A 26,521-nucleotide genomic window follows, 5' to 3' on the forward strand; every position below is an offset into this window, starting at 1 on the left:
TGCATATATATATATATATATATATATGCATATATATATATATATATATTTGCAATATATATATATATATATATATGTGCATATATATATATATATATATATATATAATATATATATATATATATATATATATATATATGTGCATATATATATATATATATATATGTGCATATATATATATATATATATATATGAATATATATATATATTGCATATATATAATATATATATATGTGCATATATATATATATATATATATGTGCATATATATATATATATATATATATATATGTGCATATATATATATATATATATATATATATATGTGCATATATATATATATATATATATATTATGCATATATATATATATATATATATAATATATATATGTGCATATATATATATATATATATATATATGTGCATATATATATATATAGTGCATATATATATATATATATATATATATATATATATATATATATATATATATATGTGCATATACATACATATATATATATGTGCATATACATACATATATATATATATATGTGCATATACATACATATATATATATATGTGCATATACATAATATATATATATATATATGTGCATATAATTATATATATATCATATATATATATATATATATATATGCATATACATACATATATATATATATATATGTGCATATACATACATATATATATATATATGTGTGCATATACATACATATATATATATATATATGTGTGCATATACATACATATATATATATATATATATATGTGCATATACATACATATATATATATATGTGCATATACATACATATATAGATATATATATGTGCATATACATACATATATAGATATATATATGTGCATATACATATATATATAGATATATATATGTGCATATACATACATATATAGATATATATATGTGCATATACATACATATATAGATATATATATATGTGCATATACATACATATATAGATATATATATATATTAGCTATATTTTTTGAATAGAATTGATTTTCTATCAATTTCATTGATTTGAATATATTTTATTTTCTATTTGAAAACTTGGTTATGAAACGTGTAGTCATTTTATCATCATTATCTTATGATTTTGACTTTGTATTATATTATACTTATTTATCGTGCATTTACTTATTAATTATTCTATATGTCAATGTGGATTTTCGTGGATGAGTTCATGAACTTTAGTTCTTTTCTCTAAAACTATATATTTATATATTTTATACTGTGAAACTTATAAAACTATATATTTTATACTGTGAAACTTAATTTAATTTTAATTTTTGATAAATTGAATTTAATTGAGTTTTTACCTGTAAATTAGGATTTTTTCCCCTAATATTACTATTATATATATATATATATATATATATATATGTATATGTGTATATATATATATCTGTATATGTATATATATATGTATATGTGTATATATATCTGTATATGTATATATATATATATATATATATATGTATATATATGTGTATATATATATATATATGTATATCTGTATATGTATATATATGTGTATATATATATATATATGTATATCTGTATATGTATATATATGTGTATATATATATATATATATGTATATATATATATATATATATATATATATATATATACATATATATATATATATATATATATGTGTGTATATATATATATGTATATATATATATATATATATATACAAATAATATATGAGTATATGCATATATATGTACATACCTACATCTACATGTATATATAGATGCATATCTGGGTACAGGACGTTGCAAAAAAAGGTGGACAAAATGATAAACAGAGTACAGAAAACACACAGGCCACATAGGGAACATTTCCTTCATCAGCTGCCACCATTCTAAAACTAAGCGTTTCAAAGATATATATATCATCATCATCATCATCATCATCGTTTAACGTCCGCTTTCCATGCCAGCATGGGTTGGACGATTTGACTGAGGACTGGTGAGACCGGATGGCAACACCAGGCTCCAATCTAAATTTGGCAGAGTTTCTACAGCTGGATGCCCTTCCTAATGCCAACCACTCAGAGAGTGTAGTGGGTGCTTTTACGTGTTACCCGCACGAAAACGGCCACGCTCGAAATGGTGTCTTTTATGTGCCACCCGCACAAGAGCCAGTCCAGGGGCACTGGCAACGATCTCGCTCGAAAACCCTACAAGGCCAGTCCAGGGGCCCTGGCAACGATCTCACTTGGCTTGCCGTGTCTTCTCACGCACAGCACATTTCCAAAGGTCTCGGTCAGTAGTCATCGCCTCGGTGAGGCCCAATGTTCGAAGGTCTTTCCTCACCACCTCAGCCCAAGTCTTCCTGGGCCTACCTCTTCCACGGGTTCCCTCAACTGTTAGGGAGTGGCACTTTTTCACGCAGCTATCCTCATTCATTCTCACCACATGTCCAAACCAGCGCAATCGTCTCTCTTGCACACCACTACTGATGCTTCTTATGTTCAGCTTTTCTCTCAAGATACTTACACTCTGACGGGTATGCACATTCACATTACACATCCAGCGGAGCATACTGGCTTCATTCCTTGCGAGCTTACGCATGTCCTCAGCAGTCACAGCCCATGTTTCACTTCCATGTAGCATGGCTGTTCGTACACATGCGTCATACAGTCTGCCTTTTACTCTGAGTGAGAGTCCCTTTGTCGCCAGCAGAGGTAAGAGCTCTCTAAACTTTGCCCAGGCTATTCTTATTCTAGCAGTTACACTTTGAGCGCACCCACCCCCACTACTAACTTGGTCACCCAGATAGCGGAAGCTATCGACTACCTCTAGTTTTTCACCCTGGAATGAGATAGAAGTTGTTTCCTGTTTGTTTACAGTGTTTATTGCACCTGAACATCTGCCACATACAAAAACTAACTTCATAGTTAATCTGCCTTTGATATTGCTGCACCTCTTATGTGTCCATAGCTTGCACCGGGTACATCTTATAGAGTTTCTACCTACTCCTTTACTGCATACTGAGCAGGGCCATCTACCTGAAGGGGTTTGTGTTTTATCTACCTTCCTACTTATTAGGATTTTGGTTTTTGCTAGGTTGACTCTAAGGCCCTTCGATTCTAGTCCTTGCTTCCACACCTTAAACTTCTCCTCTAGTTCTGATAGTGACTGCGCAATTAATGCAAGGTCATCAGCATAGAGGAGCTCCCAGGGGCAACCTGTCTTGAATTCCTTTGTGATCGCCTGGAGGACTATGATAAATAGGATGGGGCTGAGGACGGAACCTTGGTGGACCCCTACCTCTACCCGGAATTCATTACTGTACCCATTTCCAACCTTCACCTTACTGACAGCATCTCTGTACATGGCTCGCACAGCTCTATATATGTATGTATATGTGTATATATATGTATGTGTATGTATATGTGTATATATGTATGTATATGTATGTATATATATGCATATATATGTTCCTTGAGAACAAACTATATGATGAAATAGGGAAAGTCTTCGAACACGACTTCTGAGAAGACATCAGGAAAAAGTGGAAACTCTTCCTCGATGACTGTTTCATCTTTTGGAACAGATCAGAAGAAGATCTATGAACATTCCACAACATCCCCAACACACTGCACCCATCTATCAACTTCACAACAGAAACCAGCACAATGAACTTCCCTTCCTTGACATCAACATCAAGATACACAACTACATCGTCACAACAGATATCTACTACAAAAAAACCAGCACACACCAATATTTAAATTTGTACTCCTGCCACCCATCCACATAAAAAGAAACATTCCATATAGTATGGCAAGACGCATATGCAGCATAGTGGCTGACTCACAAACACAACAAATAAGACTAAATGAACTTAAAAACTTCCTACTAGAACAGAAATACCCACTCAAATTAATAAAAAACGGAATCTGAAGAGCAATGAAACTGGACATCACACAACTCAGAACTCCAAAAATGAAAAAAAAGAAAACATCATCCCTTTCATAAACAGACACAACCCTGGAGTTACCAACATGTTTCAAATTATACATTCAAATTTACCAATAGTCCTACAGAGCCCCAAAATGGGAAAGCTATTAAACAAATATTGCATAAAAAGAAGTAAACGCCAAGCGAAAAACCTGAAAAAACAACTGACAAGAGCAAAATTCTCATCAGAGAACGAAACCGAATTCTTTGTAAAGGAGTGTGGAGATGGTAGATGTGGGATCTGCAGTAACCCCATCTACAAATATATAGAGGGAAACAAACAAATAAAATTTAAGAGTGGTCACACATTCAAAATAAATGCAGACATGAATTGCAAGACGCAGAACGTAATATACTGCATAACCTGTCCCACATGCAAGGAGAATTATATAGGTGAAACTGGAAATACTTTATGCCAATGAGCCAGAATTCACTGACAACATGTCCAAAAGGAGGAACTGCAAAAGATTCCACTGAGAAGGAAAATTTAAGATCTTTCCCTTCTTCAGAAAAAATATGGAACAACACTTCATAACAAAATTCTCCCCCAAACTGAATGGCTGAAAGTATGAAAATCACAGCAACTCCCCTATAAACCCATCTGGAACAATTAGCTTAGTCTGTGTAATAATGTACAAGAAATTGTATGCATATCTGTTTCATTGAGCTCCTTCACGAGACACTTTCCTTTGTACATTATTACCCATCCAAATATCTACAATTTTGTAAAGAATTGTTCCTTATCTTCATTCCTCTTGAAAAATATATATATATATATATATATATATATATATATATATATATATATATATATATATATAGCTGTGACTGGTGAAATATCACTATTTCCCTAATGCTTTGTACTGGATAAGGGACCAATTTTGTAAAATAAACTGTAATTTTGTATTAAACACACACACACACACACACACACACACACACACACACACACACACACACACAGGAATCAAGCATTGGACAAGGATGGTGATAATAAGTCCAGACAGTTTTTTGAAAAATAACTTCTATTAACCAACTTGTCATCTTCTATTGAAAGAACTGACCAGCTGTATAGATGTAAACATATTTTTCTTCTTTCTTTCTTTCTTCTTTAATTCCTTCTCCTTTCCATTGATACTCCTTTCAGATACACAGGTACACACATGCACACACACAAACAAAGACACACACTCTCTCTCACTTTCTCTCCATTCTTCACCCTCTTTTACTATCCTATACACCCCACATTACTTTTTTCTCCCCCTCTCTCTCTCCATCCCTACACACTCAATAATACTATAAAAAGAGACGAATCCCTTCAAAAAAAAATTTAAATCTGAAGAATCTATTATAGTAGATGAAAGCACTAATATGATTTATAAAAACATGTGACATGTTAATAAAAATCTGTAAATATACAACCATCCACATATCTGAGTACCTTATTTTTTCTAATATATAATACCTGTACATCACCTCCAAACCTTCTAATATATATGTATATATTTATGTATATGTATATATGTATGTTTATATATATGTATATATATACATGTATATGTATATTTATATATATGTATATATATATATTTATATATATGTATATATATATATTTATATATATGTATATATATATGTATATGTATATATATATATATATATGTATCTGTATATATATGTATATGTGTATATATGTGTGTATATGTGTATATATGTCTGTGCGGGTGGCACATAAAATACACCATTTTGAGCGTGGCCGTTGCCAGTACCGCCTGACTGGCCTTCGAGCGGGTGACACGTAAAAGCACCCACTACACTCTCTGAGTGGTTGGTGTTAGGAGCCAAATCAGATTGGAGCCAGGTGTAGCCATCTGGTTTCACCAGTCCTCAGTCAAATCGTCCAACCCATGCTAACATGGAAAGCGGACGTTAAACGATGATGATGATGATAATAATGATGTATATATATGTATATAGATATATGTGTGTGTATATATATATATATATATATATATATATGTGTGTGTATATATACATATATATGTGTATATGTGTATGTATCTCTCTGCCCTTCTCTATACATTGGGCAAACAGGACGCTGCTTGGCTGACTGGTTCGCAGAACACCTCCAAGACATCCGACTCAGCAATGACACCTCAGTCTCGCACTATTTCCATTCTACAAGTCACTCTTTGCAACACCTGTCTGTGTTCAGATTGTCCTTGCACAGAGGCCATCTGGACTCCCATTTGCGCCTTGAACAGGGATTAATCTTCTCTCTTCGCTCCTTTGTGCCACATGGGCTCAACTCTCCTCCCCTTTTCATCTAACTGTCTCCCCTCCCCTCTCTTCCTCTCACACCTACTGCTTCCCACCACCTCTCCTCTGTTGCTCTGGCTTCTACTTCACTTCACTCCTACTCTTCTTCTCTCTTCTCTTCACCCCTGGCCACCTTCTCCCTTCCCCACCTTCTTTATCCATCCCCACCCCATCCCTTACACCCACTCCCACATACCCCACCTCTATCCCCATCCTCAGCCTACCCACATATCCCACCTCTACCGCAACCCTCAGCCTAACCCACACCCTTCCCTTGCTTTCCCCACTCTCGCCCCTCCCACCTCACAACACCATCACACCACACACCACTACACCATACACCACCATACCACACAACACCACATTACATCACAGCACATCACATCACACCACTACGCACACACTAGCACTGCCCACTTCCCAGCCCCACATACACACATGCACACGTCAAGGTCACCAGCCCTCTTCCACATGCACATATATGCTCTATTATCCTCAATCACATACATGCTCTCTTATACACACGCATGCGCACCTTCGTTTTGGGATCCCCACTACTTTATTATCTCCCCTTCTTCCTAGCTCTCCTGTGTGACCCCTCTGTCCGCCATTCGCCATAATAGATTGCTAGCCACTACACATTCTTTGTTTTCTCTCCTTGTTTCTTTCTGTGTTCCTTTCTGTGGAGGAGCGTAAGCTCAAAACGTTAAAGACTTTTTCACTTCCCGAGCCTTAAACTAGTACATCTATTTGTTGTCCTACACCACCTGTCTTCGTCTTTTGTTTTTTTTTGTGAATTCTCCCCTATATATATATATATATGTGTGTGTGTGTGTGTTTGTGTGTACATATATATATATATATATATATATATATGTACACGCACACACACACACACACACACACACACACACACACACACACACATATATACATATATATATATATATATATATATATATATATATAAACTAATGCAAATAATGATTACTTACATCTACTTATATATTTATGTCTTGCTTCAGTATAGTGATCATGTCCTGGTTAATGGATTCATAAGTCACATCAAATAGACTGATACAAATGTCTGATTCTGTGACTATACAAATCTTGTACCTGTTGATTTGATATCTTTAAATGAAGTGCAAGGTATATTACGAAACACTGATTAATAAACTATGCTGATTAGTGAAAATTTTTTTAATGAAAATATTCAGCAAAATGAAATGTTCTGTTGTGTCAGGAAATATAGAAATTATGGTTTGGAAGTTAAGAACATCATTTAATAACAATTATGGAAATAATTATTCAATTGTGAAAATTTTCAGTCAGGCATTGACACTTTTGTCAGGGATTGATAATATCATCAGGCCTTAGCAAATGTTATTAGGCATTGACAAAAACAGTTGATGTAATCAAAGGACATTTTGTGGTAAAGAATATATATAAAAAAAGAGATAAAATAAAACTATATCTTATTTACTATGTTGTTTTTAACCTTCTAATCTGTTTAAATTTCTTACATCACAATGCTGACAGACATCTTAACCCCTTGCAGACAGATTTAGTACTGACAGTTTGTGTTGTGTACTGGTATTAGGCCATTCAGTAACTACATAATTTTTCATACAAAGAATTTTACGTTGTATTTACAGATTCTTCTCAGTGTGGTATATGTGAAAACAGAGTGAGCACAGAGCAAGACATCGCACTACTCACATTCAAAGTTTGTTTCTTACAATACTTCAAACCATACTTCATACAAAGAATACATCTTCAGTACAGTCATCATCTCCTCCCTGATGGGGGAATAATGGTGGGGAAATGTCTCCCTGTCAAGCTTGCTGGATCAGGCAGAGCAGAATGCCTGCAATGTGGCGTACACCCTTCACAAAGGTGGTTGTTACACACCTTAATTAGTACTTGTTGAAAATCAAAAAATCTTTCTCAACTCCCCATAACCTTTGATGCAATGAAGGCACTGACCAAACAAAGGTCGAGCAGATAAAAAAACACTCTCTCATACCATTTGATATGTTTTTCTAACACAGGAGTGAGATGTGGCCATTTGATTGGAAAAAAATCTACCCCACCCATGCCTCCATTGTAACTGAAGATATAATTTGGTTTCTTGACAATATTTCCACACTTCTAAATTTCCAACATTTCAGCGGCATATTGTGTGGATAACATCTTTACAAGCTTTTTATTTTTCCATACCAAAGCAAGTAAACCACTTGTGGTAGAACAAAAGTCAATCTTTTGGTCCTTTTCCAGGACCAAATTCAGGTCCTTGGGCATGTCCCTCCGATTCAGATGAACTGTTCCAACTACATTCGTTTTCTATTGATGGAGAGACAGAAGAAGCTGATGGCTGCTGAACCAGTTGTCCATATGAACATTATACCATTTATCAAGCAGATGTTCATTCAGCTTCAACACAATTTTCTGGCTCATGGGAATGTCACTCTGCTCCTGATCTGAATATATTTTAAAATTGGGCATGTATTCTTATGCAACACCTCCACTCTGGCACATTTTGAAAACTTTCATCCCAAATCATGCCTGTTTTGGTGGGTTGTACTGCTTGAATGCAAGTCTATCTTTGAATTTCCAAAGAGATCCATCAGTAGCAACATCTTGGTCTGGAATATATAGTTTTGAATGGTTCAGTCAGAATATCAATGACTTGCTGCAGTTCGAACAGTTGTTTGTCATCTTCAAAAGCGTTGTCGTTGAACTACAGATTGTGTAAAATCTGCTCAAACTGATCATGAGGCATCATGCTGTAAAAAAATGGTGTCTGCAAAACTGGGTTCCTGGTCCAGTATAACTTCATATCTGGTTTGGGATACATGCCCATCAGTATCACCAAAGACAGAAATAAGTCCAACTCATCAGGTGTGACATCTACCCACTTTCTGGAGTGACTTTGCTGGGTAGAGCAATGATTGACTGTGGCATACCGACTTGTGTCAGTGCAAATGTGTTCAATTAATCCTAGTATCATCAAAAGTCTGAGAAACTATAGTGGTGTGGTCAATGCATCCACATCAGGGACTGTAATTCTGGGCTGCTCCACAAATCCATGTCACTTTGAGAAATTGTCCTTCTTTGACCAGCATTTAGTTTCACCGGTATCACAAGGCCTCCCAACATACACAGCCAGTTGTTCATCAGGATCCAAGAATGAGCTACTGTCTCTCACAATTCCTACTGGCTGTGGTGGTTCATCATCGCTCTTGCTGACAGATTCTTGATAGTCACTCTCTGGGCTCGAATCATAATCTGGCTCAATGTCATCATCATCATAATCATCATGATGACTAGAACACCCTGGTACCAGTTCCTTGTGCCTCTGAACTTTACATTTTGGAGACATACCGATTGTGAGAAAATTCATAAAGAGTTCAATAGCAAATCTGTGCTTTTACAGATCCAGATCCCTTCAGTTTATGAAACTGAGTGAAAGTATTATTTACTTTTGCAAGCTTGTGAGCAGAAGTAATATTCACTTTTTCACACTAACAACAGAGATATGCATGACTACACATCAATCACATGCATATAACTTCATCTGTGGGCATCACATAACAATAATCAAAAAAGCCAGCTTATCCGAAATTCCAAACAGAAATGTAGGTTGCGGACATAGCCATCATCCACTGTTATCAGATATTCCTGCAAGGGGTTAAATATTATCATCACACAACCACTTTCCATGCTAACATGGACTGGGTGGTTGTCATGCAGTAGAACTCTCAAGTGATGGTCTGGCCCTGGGCAATGAATTCTTGATGTACAATACCGTGGATGTCAAAAGAAATGATGAGCATGCTCTTGCTTGAGCTGTGACTCTGTCATGCACCCATGCCATTTGAAACATTGCATAGAACCCATTGCCTTGTCACCATAAGCTTGTCAAAGCATGCTCAATGTCTCTGTAGCAGACTTCCGAAGTTTAATGCAAAATTTCACATTGGCACTTTGTTCCAACTTCCTGCCTATGACAAAAATTGCAGACTGTAGCATACACATGATCACAAAAACACAAATTTCACAACTCGTGAAGTAAATACAGCAATGTCACTTGACACACTGCTTGCTCTCACTGTGTACACAAGCATGTGCTGCCATCTGTTTGAGTGCTACAAAATTAGTCTGCAAACTTTTTGATGCCACCTCATAATAAGGCCCTACAGGATAGCAGCTTCACTCTTAAAATTTTCTACAAACCCCAACTTTTTCTATCATCTAGTAGTAAAAACAGGTCTTGGAAAATTTTATGGTTTGTGTCACCCCACTTTCTTCTTTAATGTTAGGACAAATGTAGGTAGAAGATTCTTGTACTTAGTAGATATCCACTTCCCTAGAACCCATAGATACAACAAAATCTTTAACAGACACACCTCTTGTCCTCCTAATGCTAAGTCATATATCAATAAGCAATGGACAACTCAAGCCTACCCCCAATGCACATGTTGAGACAAATCTAAATGTCCCCTAGGACAGGAGTGCGATATATCTTCTGTTTCAGCACAGGTTTCAGCAAACTATGACAATGATCATACAAATATCAACCATTATATCAAAGTCGTGGAAGGAAAATTTTAATCCAGATATAACCATCATCATTGTTGTTTAACATCCACTCTCTATGCTGGCATAGGTTGGGCAGTTTGACATGGAGCTAGCTAACTAGCAGATTTTTTCTTTATATCACATTTCAAGAAATGTATCTTGTCAGAATTTAAAAGTAGATCACTGGACACTGTCTTGCAAACTGGACACTTAGTAAATCATTAACATCTGGTTTATGTCTGCTGAACATCAAACAATTGTAACAATGGTTATCTCCCTTGTTTTTCCTTTTTGTCTTCTTTACAGGCATCTCTTCTTTAAATATTATCTGCACACACACACACACACACACACACACATATATATAAACACACATACAGAATGGGCTTCTTTCTACCAAATCCACTCACAAGGCTTTGATCAGCCTGAGCTATAGAAGACACTTGCCCAAGTTGTCACATAATGGGACTGAATCTTGAACCATGTGGTTGGGAAGCAACTTCTTACCACACAGCCATGTTATTTGTACTGTTCTCACAAACCATTTATTTACCCTTTACCTTCTTAGCAATCATCAGATAACAAGGTGTGGAACTGCTATTAAAATGATGAATGTGGTATAGGGACTTATTTTTAGCAAAGTGTCTACACCTGTTTCACTAAGAAGATGGCTTCAATAGTACCTCTTCCTGGTACAAATTCAAACTGTATCTCATTTAAGTTAATTCTGTTCCTAATCAGTCATACAATAACTGAAGAGGTTTTTACATAATAACTAACAACAGATAAAACATTTCAATTAGATAACTGTTTTCATCAAACCAAGTTATTCATACTGACTACAGAATACATTTTGTTTGCTGTGTTAAAACACTGTTGATGTTATTTAGGATTAGTCAACTAAGAAGGAGCAATGTTGTTGAAAAAGCTAGCAGTGATGTTTTAATAACATATTCATACATCAAATGTTGCCATATTAATTTAATGTAGCAGAGATTTTTTCAGAAAATCCATGAAAATCCATTTAAGTTTTAATTACATCTGCTTTCTTTCTGAATGACAAAACTAGTCTCATCATCTTTAGATGCAAAGAGAGCTCGATTTTTTTCTACTTTATAACTACTTTAGGGTACATGTAGAGAATGGGGGCATGGTTAAAAGAAGTAAGAATAATTCATGCATTTGGTTTAGAGAATGCCAGATTGATTCTTGAAGTTCATGAAGAGAAGTGCAGCAGAAGAAATGTGTACATTTATATATGAGAGTGAAAGTGTGCAACAAAAACATGCACATCTATATACGAGACAAAGTGTGCACATGAATGTAAGAGAGACGGAATATAGTACAATAACATTAAATGCTTTTCTGCAAATTTAACTGCTTTTACTTTTAAAAGTTCTTTTTCCATTTTTCTATTTTTAATGAAGTTAGTTTTCATATACTTTGACTCTGACTTCCTGTCTTTTTGGAATCAATGCAAATATGTTGGATAAAGTTTCACTGAAATACTATCTTTCCTATAAAACCACTTGGCCGACTGTTTTAAGCAACTGACTTTCACATTTTATCATTGGTTAACATTCCCTTTTTGTCTGTATGTCCCTCTCTTTCTTCCCCTCTCCCACCAAATTTGTATTATTATTTTTGCAGTAGTCAGCAACTTACTATTCCCTCTCCCTCACCCATTAAAACTTCACCATGTGTGCATGTTTGTTTTAATTACACTTCAGTTTAGTTTTCTTTTATTGCTTTCAGAAACATAAATTCACCAAAACAATTCAGTTACAATGTAGTCTTCAACTATATACAACTCACACGCATGTCGCTTCTTATAAATAAAGAGTTTATTACAGACATCATCTGTCTATTTTGTCCTGAATGTTTTATGGAAAAATTCATAATATCAAACTTTTCACTTGTCAGAATGCTAATACTGACACCCTCAGAAATATACTTCCAGATTCAACAATGAAATATTAAACAATAAATTGTTTATCTTTTGCAACCATTTTTTAAAATATTATTCTCTTCTCCCAATTCTCTATTAAAAGTTCAAATACTCTAACATTTGAACAGAGTTCTTTTTTTTTTTCTTGTCAAAGTGCTATGATATATAAATTATTTTCTGTAAAGGGAAGAAATGGCATCAATGATCATTGTAGTAAATGATGTGTTGGTCTGAGTATAAAAAGTATTCGTTTTGAGAGAAAGAAACCGGCTGTTGGGTTATTGACCTTTTTGAAGCTTAAGAAATTATCATAGCTTTATTGGTTGGAAGATTAAAGAATTTGTTTTATTAGGAAGGAAGTGTGAAATCAAGCAGATGATTTGAAATAGACAGAAAACACAGCATGGAAACACTGGAGTCTGGAGTTAGTGAGTAGTCGGCAACGAAGTGAAGATAATGAAAAAGATGAAAGAAAATCTTGACTTAATATGGTATAAAAGCTTAGAGATTATAAAGTTAAGGTGAATTTGAAGAAAATTTGTTATTCTAACAGGTGAAGTGATGGTGTAAGTATTCCTTTATTGACTTAAGATTATTTGAAAATTAATTAGATGATTGGTATTTTACTATGGTATGGTCAAAATACTAATACTATATTTTAATTAATCAATAGATAGAAACCGTATTTTTATTGAAGATCTTTTGGGCCTAGTAAACAATCAGGAACTGTTAAGAGCAAATATTGATTTTGAATACCAGGCTACTTACTTCATTACAATATTTGCTGTGTGTGCCAATGGCATTGGTAAATTTTGTTGAAGACTGCCAGGAGTCAGTGTTTATTTAACCAGTAGAAACATTACACTAATTTCTTAGATGGAAATTCAAAGAACTGAAACTGAGCTGGAGTAGTTAAAAACATGAACATAGATAATATACCAGAGCTGATGAGTTTTCTTAGCTGGATAATATAATGTATGTTATTATATTTTGGGAAGGTCATTTTTTTTCTTTTACCAAATAAACACATGCACTGCATACTCGTCCTTCTCTTCAGCTTTGTTATTGTTCTTATTTTATTGTCCCTTGTTTGAAATCTTTTGTCATACATCCTGTGACCTCTTCAGTGATTCTCCATCTCACATGTCTCCTTCTGTCTTGGTGGAGAATCGCTGAAGAGGTCACAAGATATGTGATGAAAGATTTCAAACAAAGGACAATAAAATAAGAACAATAATGAAGCAGAAGTGAAGAACAAGTATATAGTGCATGTGTTTTTTTGACAAAAGAAAAAAATGACTGTCCCAAAATATAACTTTCAACACATGATTTCACATCAGGAATCTTGCAAAACAGATACATAAACATAATAATGTATGGTGTTGATTATATAATAGTTACCACAAAAGCTGCAACTTGTTTGAGACAAAAGTTTCTCTTTCTGTATGAAGAAAGATATTTTGAGACTAGTCAAAAGTACGATGTTGACCTATCACAGTGAAATATGCTCAATAAATGTAAACAATATGTTATGTGATTGGGAACAGCAGCTGGATAAATTAAAGAGGGAAAAATATTTTATGAAAATAAGTTGACAATTAAAATCAAAAGCACCAAAGATAATGACCACAATATGCCAATATGGATATGCAAAGGAATGAATTCCATATGCTGAGTGAAAAAGTATGGTGAATTATATAAGAAACTGAAGTTGCAATAAGCCTATGAAGCCTTGAAGCAATTAATTATAAACATTGATATCCATCCTATGACAATATAATATAACAGACATTAAAGTTATGATAATGATAGATGAATAACAGACTAAATTGTTAAAGTTTTCAGTAAGGCTGCAGAAACTAAATTCAATAGGGCTTAGAAAGTTGAAGTTATTGTTGGTGTTTTTGTTCTCTATTCATTTATATATCATAACATTTTATCATAGGTTTATGTATGGAGGTATTTTGACATCCCATTGAGTATCCTGTCACATGCATACATACATTTATATATATATATATATATATATATATAAGATTGCACCTAGAAAGTTTCTCTCCATTGCACAAGTTCATGCAAGCTTGTGTATGGAAAACCAGCAGCCCATGCATACCGGCCTTCCTTCTCCATGCCAGCAATGTTATCTGATGGAAAGGCAAAGTCTGATGCAACTTGGCACGAGTGATGTCATTTCTACAGCTGAGTGAACTGGAGCAACTTGAAATAAAGTGTCTTGCTCAAGAACAAAACACACATCCCAGTCTCATTACTTCATGATTGTGAGTCTGATGCGCTAACCACTGAACCATGTGCCTTCACATATATATGTATATAGTAAAATAACAGGGAACCACCATTAGTAGAAGAGGTTAGGAAAGTACTGAAAGATCGGGAAATAAAATAAGACAAGAAAAATTCAATAAAAAGTAGTAGAGTACAAGGAGGTATGAATCGGTGTAATTTTCCATAATAGATTTATGCATACAAAAGTTTTAAAGGTTCATAAATGTAAGAGATTAAAGATCTATAAAAGTTTTAAGGATACAAAAGTAGATAGGTAGATAAATAAATAGACAAGCAGGTTGATAAATGGATAGGTAGATAGATTGATAGATAGAGAGATTATCGTACATGTGGTGTATGACCTTTTGAGAGCCTTGTTGTGTGTTATAGCTATATCTCATTAGCACTTTCAAATCAACAACTACAACGTCAAAAGCAACTGTAATGACAGTAACCAGACTGAAACCATAAATGACCAAAGGAGTGGAAGGATTGACAACAAAGAGAAGAGTGACAGAGAGCAGGCCAACAGAAGAATTAAAAGGGAGAAGAGTAAACACTGAATCTACATTAATCTACTATACTATGGAGAGGCAGTAGAGACAAGTTAAGAAACCACATCAAGAGATCTGGCCTCCATGTCAGAATCACAAGTTGGGACCACACACTCAGATTTGTCCTATCAAATCAATACAACCAATAAAGAGTGACTGGCTGTGTTTTAAATCCAACACGGTGTACCAAATTCTCTTGTGAAGACACATAGGATCAACCAGAAGACAACTTCACCTTAGAGTAAAGGAACACCTCCACAAGGCCACACCACTCTGTGCTATGTTCCAACCACCAACATCATGGTGCAAGTTTCTTCACCCAGATACTGGCAAGGGGGATGGATGCAGCTCACAATAGCTCACACAATAGACATTATCAAAAAAGAACAAGGATTAAGAAAGCCTGATAAAAAAGCATATATGCTAGTATACCCATGTCATCAAGAATGCTGTTAGTCTTATTAATGATGGAAAATGGCACATCAATACAATGGGGAAAACCATTAATGTCAGCAATCTAGTAAATATATGCACATACACGACTGAAGCACTTGAAGAATCAGATATGATTTGTAACATTTCGGTTAAAAATATCACCCACATAATGTACGTTTGTGTATATATATGTGTGTGTGTGTAAATATATACATGCATATGTTTATATTATTTATATTATTATTTAATTGAATGCCACGCATCCATTTCCAAGTAAGCTTTTCTTTACCTTTTTGATGCAACTCTACTCTATACTGTTTTCTTCCCTCACCCTTCTCTAATTCCCTTTTTCTTCCCCTTCACCATTTTCTCTCTCTCTCTCTCTCTCTATCTATCTATCTATCTCCCTCTTTCTCTTTTTCTCTCATTGCTCACACGTGACCATCGTCCATCTTTCTTTTCCTGCAAGGACGTTCAAAGGACTGAACGTTTTCTTTTTCTCTCTCTTCTATCTTTTCTCTTTACAAAGAAACTATTTCTCCCAGTATTCACTATTTTCCTCTCATTCTGGTCTAATGACCCACCATGTCCTATTTTTGTTCCCAGCTTTGACCCTCTATAAATCTTAAATTTTATTTTGAAATTTATGGGAGCAACTGTCTTTGAAGACTCATATTGTTATTGAATGCTTGAAATGAGGGGTAGATAGACAGCCGACAACTGATGAAGGGTCCTTCTCTGTGTTTACTTGACCTGTTTTCCATTTTTTTCTCTCATTGTTTGCGTAAACTCGTTTGTGTTCGTATTTCATGTTTTTTACACAGTTGGTACTCATATATGCATATCATCATCATCGTTGTTTAACGTCCGCCTTCCATGCTAGCATGGGTTGGACGATTTGACTGAGGACTGGTGAAACCGGATGGCAACACCAGGCTCCAATCCAATTTGGCAGAGTTTCTACAGCTGGATGCCCTTCCTAACACCAACCACTCAGAGAGTGTAGTGGGTGCTTTTACGTGTCACCCGCACGAAAACGGCCACGCTCGAAATGGTGTCTTTTATGTGCCACCCGCACAAGAGCCAGTCCAGGGGCACTGGCAACGATCTTGCTCGAAAACCCTACAAAGGCCAGTAAGGCGGTATATATATGTCTGTACGTATCGTCGTCGTCGTTTAATGTCCGCCTTCCATGCTAGCATGAGCCGGACGATCCGACTGAGGACTGGCGAAACCAGATGGCCACACCAGGCTCCAATCTGATCCGGCAGTGTTTCTACAGCTGGATGCCCTTCCCAACGCCAACCACCCAGAGAGTGCAGTGGGTGCCCTCACGTGTCACCCGCACGAAGGCCAGCCAGGCGGCACCGGCAACGGCCACGCTCATCTCGCTCGAGAAATCTCATGTGTCACCCGCACAAGAGCTAGCCCAGGGGCTCCAGCAACGATCCCGCTCGAAAATCTCACAACAACCCCACACAAGAGCCAGTTCATATGTATGTATATATATATGTGACAATTGAAGGACAGGTGTCAATTCATTACAGCCATTTCTAATGAATTTTTTAATTGATTAATGAGTATATTATATCATTATAAAAAAACATTTTCTTCAGATGAATACATGAATTTTACAATCAAGGACATTTAACATAATTTTAAATAATTTAAAATCTACAGCAACATACATATTCAATGATTCTGCCACTAGTTCAGTTGCAAATGAGCTCACCAAAACAATGTACATTCAATCAGTTCAGCGGTGGGGGGTGGGGGGGGGCAGAAAATATAGGGGTTAGTTGGCTTGTTATCGAGGGGGAAGAAGTGGCTCCATTTGTCTAAGAAGAGGTTTATTGTCCACTGACAAGGGGTAAGAATCAATGATTCACGATCATTCCAACCTACTTAATTATTAAGGTCATTTGTGATGGAACCAAAATATCAGACTTAATCACTGCTACCAGACAAAGAAGAGGGAAGCGAAAAAGGAGAAGATAAATGAAAATAAGAAAGCCAATCTTAACATTTTACTAATTACCATTATACTAATATAGAAAAGAATTTAGAAGGATAAAAGAATAGAGAAGATAGAGTTTTAGTGGTAAAGGGGTAGAAGGGCTAGTTGATGAGTGCAAGTGCTTGGCTCCCACTATATTTATTATTCACAGCCCCATCTTGTTTACTACTATTATTCATATTACTCTCAGTATTAAGTGTAGTCATATTATGGTTGTTAGACTTACAATTATTAAACAAATCCCTATTTATAGGATTACAGGGAAATTTAGTACTATTGATATTTATGTCATTAAGTTTATTAAAAGTGTTAGTAGGGCCTATATTAATATTACTATTATCACTACAGGCCAGTTTTATTGTACCCAGATTAGGCAGGGTAGAATAGGAGACTCTTATTTTCCCACATGAAAATAGCCTACTATATTTATGTGAAGTGGGGAAATTTCTCTCTAATATTCTCAGAAATTTTCTATACAGATTAGTGGTTATTGTGCAATTGAAAGGCAGAGTATACCAGATTATGTCACCCTTCTGTACATTCTTACTTTTGAGCAAGTTGCCCTTACCAGTCCTGGCTAGTTCCCAACCTGCGCTTGTTTATAAACATGCTTGTTTATGTTATTACCATAAATGTTTACAATTTATTTACAGCTAGTATTGACCTCATTTTTTTTCCATCCAGTTCTTCACTTTTAGTGTGCTTATAAGACGCCATTTTACCTCTATCATCCAATCTATTATTGCTATAATTCCAGCAAATGATTCCATTTGGTCTACAAAGAACACCTCTACTAGATCTATATGTTAGTTCACTTAGATTTATGTTCATTTCTATCAGGTTCAGAGGATTCAGTTGGATTATTATAACGGTCAATATTCCTATATTCTTAGTTTGTTTTATCACTCAATTTAGTCTTAATGATCTGACTATTTGCTAATTTATTATCATAGGTGTTCATATTGTCAGAGTTTTCAAATATATCTTGTTTATATCCCACCTTGGATAGAGCAGAATTGTAAAAATGGGAATAGGAATTGAATATATCTACATTAGCAGATAATTGCATAATCCTTTGTGAAATTCCCATTGCTAATGACTTTAATACACAAGTGGGGTCATTTGAAGATCTATTCACATATCAAGTAACTTTCTCCAGTTTTCTATATGGATTGTATAAATCAGAATTTAGATTTAATGTTGCATCTAAGAAATTTACTACTTTGGTGTCATATTCAAAAGTAAGGTCCAAGTTAAAGTTTCTAAAGAAATTTCCTAATTTTTTTACATGTTCTTTTTATGACAACCCTACTATTATTTGGTATAACAAACAACACATCATCCCTATAAAGACCACTATGTATATCAGGGAACTCTCTACCAAGACAGTGCAGGAGGTAGGGTCCAACTCAATGGCCAAGTCGCTTTAACCCATGGTGATATCAAAATTATCAGGGATATCGCTTCTCATCCATAGTTTACCTTCAAATTCGATTATAATTTTCCTAGCTAAAAGGATTATATACTCAGTTGGTTCAAATTAACTGCATGCATAACCAGTTTTTAGATGAATACCAACCTTGGTATTCATTCTGCCAATACTTCTGTACCAAGGTTGGTATTCATCTAAAAATTGTTGTGTGTGTGTTTTATTCTGACCTAACTAGGCGCCTTAACTTTAAGTATCTTATTCAACTGAATCTTGTTTATATTATGTGTATATATATGTGTGTGTATGTGTATATATATATATGTGTGTGTGTGTGTGTGTATATATACGCACATACACACACAAACACATATGCATACATATGCGCACACACGCACACACATTAAAGGATAAGGAAAACAAAACCAAGGTAGGATATGTATCTCGGGTCAGTTAGAATATTTAATTAGAGTAAGGTGAATCAAAAATAGAGAAGTAGAAATAATTAACCCTTTTGTTACCAACTTGGCTGAAAGTCTTGTTCTGAGTGAGAAAGATCATGAAGAAGGTGGACTACATCTTTCAGCAGGATGGTGCCCCAGCCTTCACAGCCACGGTCATGCAAGAGTGGTTGGGGTTGAACATGAACTTCTAGTCACTGTAGTCACCCAACCTCAAACCCCTAGACTACAGCGTGTGGGCACATGTCGAGGGCAAGGCCTGTCACAGCAATGTTGATGAACTGAAGTTCTCTGTCAACTGCATGTGGGGTAGCATGAGGAAGGACTTTGTCTGCAATGTGTGTACAACCTTCAGGTCTTGCCTGGAGTGCATGCTTGCCACCAAGGGTGACCACATTGATTAATACTAATATTTAAACAGACATTTAACTGCTTCAAAACTATTGTTGTCTTTTGTTGAGAGTGATGTAACAAGGGTTTTGTAACAAGAATTTTGCAAAGCCCAGTATATATATATATATATATATATATACATACATTTATTTTATAGACATCTCTACAAAAAAACAAAAGACAAAGATGAGTGTATAAACAACAAACAGATGTATTAGTTTAATGCTCAGGAAGTGAGAAAGTCTTTTACGTTTCGAGCCTTATATAAATATATATATATATATATATATATATATATATATACTCATACATACACATGCATATTTTTGTACATCTGTGCATGTGCATACATGTTATCCTTTACTTGGAAAAGGAAATAAGGGTTTGTAATAAAAAGTGCAAGCAAAGAAAAAGGACTAAAATGAAAGGAAAAAATCAAACTATATATTGTCCACATAACATTTATATATATGTTATGTGAATGGTAATATTTTGAAAACAAAAGTGTTTAATTTTTAATTTCAGATATATAATTGTGTGTGTGTGTATGCGTGTGTGCATATGTTTGTGTGCATGCGAGAGAGAGATGGAGAGAAAAAAACTATTAAAGTAAATACAGTTTACAATAAAAATTCAAAAAAATTCAGAATTTATCTTCAGAGCAAAACCTTTAAAAGCCGATGTCTGCTTTAGCATCTCTCACTGTCACCCACTCCTACTCCGTATGTTGTTTTACTCTTCTTTCTCTAACGCATGACTGACAGGAAACACTTTTGTATAAATATGTAGTTCACACACACAAACTGGTCATGTTAATTTTGGGTATCAGTATTTCTGAAATCCATGTCCAGATGTTTGAAATTTCCCTTACTTATCAGAAAACATTCAGGCAAATGGTAACCTTTGCAAGATAAGGCTTTCTGAAAGGATCTCCTCAGAAACAACAATTTCCTTCATGGGATGTAGAAGGGTGGATTATAAACACGAGCCTGATTACTTGGGAGTTGAGGTGTTCCAATCTATTATTCTCAAGTACTCATTACAGCCTTATGGAAGGCAATGAAATGTGGGGAGGGCCAGGAAGTGCACCTATATGTAATAATTGTCTCTCACAGATGGAGTAGGAATATAGTAAACTGGTTAACCATCAAGTTTCATTTGTGCATTATAATAAAGTCAAGGGCAGCATAAACAAAGTGTTGTGAGAATGAGTGGTGTTAGATTAAGTGAGCCATTGTTAGTAGGTGGCCTTGTAACTTTATATTTCAATAGCAGCAAACAGTATCTTACAGCTCCCAAGCCTTTCCTTCTTTTCTCCTACTTCTCATTTAACCTTTGTAAATCACCAACCCCTCCATACCTTTTGTTTTTACAGGATTTCTTCTAATCTTTACCAAATCTCCCTCTAATCACTCACCTACTCAATCTATGTTTAGTCATTATCTTAAATATAATGGGTGTGTGTATATCAGTCTTATGTATTTGTGTACACACACACTTTCTCACATACACATTTGTCTTTACATATGTGTAAGCTCATATATATATATCTATATATATAAAAATGAGAATGTGTGTCTGTCTGTCTGTCTGTCTGTGTGAATCCCTAAAACTTGAGAACTACGAAACCAATTTCATTCAAATTTTACACATGCCTTACTTAGGGTTCCAGTTGTGTTTTAGTCAAAAAAATTTTTAACTTCTTGCAGAGTTCGAGCCCACGGCAACATAATATCTCCTCCACTATTTAAGTATTACGTGTCAAAAGTGAAACAAAAACACTCATGTCAAATACTTTCACTTTAAAAATGAAACTATTCTACTAACTGAAACAATCCCATTTCGATACTGTAATGACAGATACTTTCAGAGAGAGAAAGAGAGAGAGAGAGAGAGAGATGTATATGTATACATATAGATGTATATGTACACGTTATTCCACTAACTGAAACAATCACATTTCGATACTGTAATGACAGATACTTTCAGAGAGAGACAAAGAGAGAAAGAGAGAGAAAGAGATGTATATGTATACATATATATGTATATGTACACGTATATGCATAGATATATATAGATATAGATCTATATGCATACATGTATATGTATACATATGTGTAGATGTATATATATATATATAGATGTACATGTAATATGTACACATATATACATATATATACATGCATACAGATATCTATACATATATACACCCATCACACACAAACACATGCACACAAACACACACATTAGTCATTTGTTTTCTTATCCAAAACTACGTCAAAAGTACTGAACGGATCTTTATGAAATTTGGAAATTATATTCTATGTATAACGGCCATAACTCCCATGAAAATTCATATATTTTTGATGTTCATGAAATTTTAACCCGAACATAACAGATGAGCATTATTTGTAATTCAACAGTACAACAGTGTAAGACTACCCTTTCAGATATACTTACATTGTGATTTCTGCAATGTGGTGCATAAATTGTCAAGTAAATGAGACGCATTTTGCCTCCACTGATTCACTTGCAAAGTGTTGAGTAAAATTATTTCGTTGCAGACCTCCTTTGGGTCTTTTTATTATCACTGCGACACACATAGTGCCCAGTTGGTAACATTGATTTCAAGGCCCTCCTAGATGAGAGACTGGCATTCCACTTAATGTCTATGTTCCATGCTGGCATGGATTGGAGAGTTATTAATGTAGAAATATGGTATCGTAGCTACTAACAGTTGAGGGTTGCGTAGTCTAGACGGCGTTTTTAGATTTCATTATTCTCTTTAACCCGGGCAAAGCCGGGTATTTCTGCTAGTATATATATATATATATATATCTATATATCTATATATAAAAATGAGAATGTGTGTCTGTCTGTCTGTGTGTTTCCCTAAAACTCGAGAACTACACAACCAATTTCATTCAAATTTTACACATGTCTTACTTAGGGTTCAGGTTGTTTTTTAGTCAAAAAAATTCTTTAACTTCTTGCATAGTTCGAGCCCACAGCAACATCATATCTCTTCCACTATTTAAGTATTACGTGTTAAAAGTGAAACAAAAACACTCATGTCAAATACTTTCACTTTAAAAATGAAACTATTCCACTAACTGAAACAATCACATTTCGATACTGTAATGACAGATACTTTCACTTTAATGGTGTGTGTGTGTATACATATATATATATATATATATATATATATATATATATATATATACAGAGAGAGAGAGAGAAAGAAAGAAAGAGATAGAGATGTATATGTATACATATACATGTATATGTACACGTATATGTATAGATATATATATAGATATAGATCTATATGCATACGTGTATATGTATACATATGTGTAGATGTATATATATATAGGTGTACATCTAATATGTACACATATATAAATGCATACAGATATCTATACATATATACACCCATACACACACACATATATATGCACACAAACACACACATTAGTCATTTGTTTTCTTATCCAAAACTACGTCAAGAGTATTGAATGGATCTTTTAGAAATTTGGAAATTATATTCTATGCATAATGGCCATAACCCCCATGAAAATTCATATATTTTTGATGTTGATGAAATTTTAACCATACAGATTACACACAAATAAAGTAATATTTCTAAAAAATTTTCTTCTTAGAAGTTACAAAGACCCCTTCAAGGGGACTTCACACCCACAATTTAGTCATTTTTCCTAAGCAAAGACGAATACAGTTGTACCATTGGTAGCTATAGGGTCACCCGAACATAACAGATGAGCATTATTTGTAATTCAACGGTACAACAGTGTAAGACTATCCTTTCAGATATACTTACATTGTGATTTCTGCAAACTCCAGAGGCGACACTTTCATTTCCCTTTGCTCCAAACGTCACACATTATTGTTTCTATTGAGTCATGCCCTTCCAATTGCTATAGATCCATAATGCATCTTAAAGCTGTACCTGTCACCTGTATGGTGAGGAATCCTACATTGGGGAGTAGTAACGACTAGGCTACAGTAGCTGACTGATTATCGTGATCATTCGTCTTTTGCTTTCCTGTAGCTTTGCTCACTTTTACAAACCCAGTGAACATACATATATTTCCTATTTTAAAGAAATTCAAAAATACATATTACACACAAGTTAAAAAGATTCCCAACAATTAAACTTCTCTGGTTGACATTAATACACCCATCACCAATAGGGGCCTTAACTCCCACAATTTTCAGCTCCATGAGCTCCATTTTTCAGGAGCAAAATTCTTTTAAGGTCCATGTAGTGTCTTAGGCCAAAAAAATTTTTAACTTCCTGCATAGTTCGAGCCCACAGCAATATCTTATCTCCTCCACTATTTCAGTATTATGTGTCAAAAATGAAACAATAACATCACTTTACTGTCATGTCAGATACTTTCACTCTAACACTGAAACTATTCCACTATTTCAGTATTACCTGTCAAAAGTGAAACAATAACGTCGCTACTGTAATTTCAAATATTTTCACTTTAATATTCTCAATTTCATACTGAAACTATTAAAGTGAGACTATACTCTCACATATATACAGGCATACTATAAGACCCAAGTAAAAACATTCCCAACAATTCAACTTCTCTGGTTGACATTAACACCCCCACCCCCAATAGGGGCCTTCATTCCCACATTTTAGAGCTCCATGAGCTCCATTTTGCAGAAGCAAAATCTTTTTTACAGGTTCCAGAAGACTGAAATTTTGGAATATGCGCATAAAGATCAATAGTATGGGATACATGTTTCATGATTAGAATTTTTTTAGGGTGTGTAAAGAGGGAAAGAACCCTCATGTGCAATTTTGATGAAATTCGAATCATATGTATTCCAGTTCCTTACAGAAAATATAACAGAAAAGTCTCATTTTTCAATTGCATCTAACACGGGCAACGCCGGGTATCTCTGCTAGTATATATATAAAGACATGGCTGTATGGTTGAGAAGCATGCTTCCAAATCATATGCTCTTGGGTTCAGTCCTACAGAGTAGCACCTAGGACAAGTGTCTTTTGCTACAGCCCTGAACTGACCAAAGCCTTGTCAGTTGATTTGGTTGATGAAAACTGTCTTATATATGTGTGTGTATTTGTATTTACCCTTGTTTTGACATCATGTAATGGTTGTGAGCATCATTGTCATTCAATCAATGTTATTCATTTCCACTCTTCTGCGCAAAACATGTCTGACATGGGAAATATTACTTTGCTTTGAAACAGGTAAGGGTTGATGACAGGAAGGGCATCCACTCACAAAAGATCTGGATCTACAAATTCTGTCTGATACATGCAGGCATGAGAAAGTGAATGTTAAATGATGAATGTTAGGAAGAAAGGAAGCGATTTAATATTTTCTTGTATCAATTATTACTACATGTGATAAAATACTATTACTTGTTTGTAAATAATTTAGTTAATTGAGCCATTTTTAGTTAGTTTCAGTTGTCACACTGTGCTGTTCCTTGTAGGTGTGACAATCACAATCGTTTTAAGTAATTTTAATATTTTCTTTTTTTCAGATATTGACACTGATATTTTTGACTCCAACCATGGTGCACTTGATCTTTCTCAAAAGAACTATGCTCCAGCACAGATCATTATAAAACAGGAACCATCAGAAAAGGAAAAAATTGCCAACAGTACCAGAGCTAGCAATAATACCAACATAGCAACAGTTGCAAATATTACTAACAGTATCAGTAACAATAGCAGCAGTTGTAATAACATTGTCAGTGCTATAAATGCTAACATCACAAATATCAGCGAGGATGACAATAATATCATCAGTAACAGTAACTCTATTGACAGCCCACTTTCAAACAGCACTACTCTGCCCACTTCCAATGTTCAGCCAACACTGATATTTAGCACAACAACCAGCTGTCCAGTGAAAACAGAGACCCCAATTTTACCAAACATATCAATAAAATCAGAACCTACAGAATTTATGGATACTAGTTCAGATCATTCAGGTATGTCTCTCTTTTCATACTCTTATTTCTTACATAATTTAATTCTAGAATTGCCAAATATGATATTTATGGATT

The 26,521-nt window shown here is 34.6% G+C and overlaps 1 protein-coding gene across 2 annotated transcripts in view; it reads left to right on the forward strand.

Moving 5' to 3' along the window:
• LOC106880757 (cyclic AMP-responsive element-binding protein 3-like protein 2) overlaps positions 1 to 26,521 on the forward strand; it is a 579,185-nt gene that overhangs the window by 535,058 nt on the left and 17,606 nt on the right. For both annotated transcript variants that reach the window (XM_089366693.1, XM_089366694.1), the window contains exon 2: positions 25,994 to 26,446. In XM_089366693.1, the coding sequence (XP_089222819.1) occupies positions 25,994 to 26,446 (453 nt within the window). The remainder of the gene's footprint in view (positions 1 to 25,993; positions 26,447 to 26,521) is intronic.

This window comes from Octopus bimaculoides, chromosome 19 (assembly GCF_046866305.1).
Source record: "Octopus bimaculoides isolate indiv1 chromosome 19, ASM4686630v1, whole genome shotgun sequence".
Taxonomy (NCBI): Eukaryota; Metazoa; Mollusca; class Cephalopoda; order Octopoda; family Octopodidae; genus Octopus; species Octopus bimaculoides.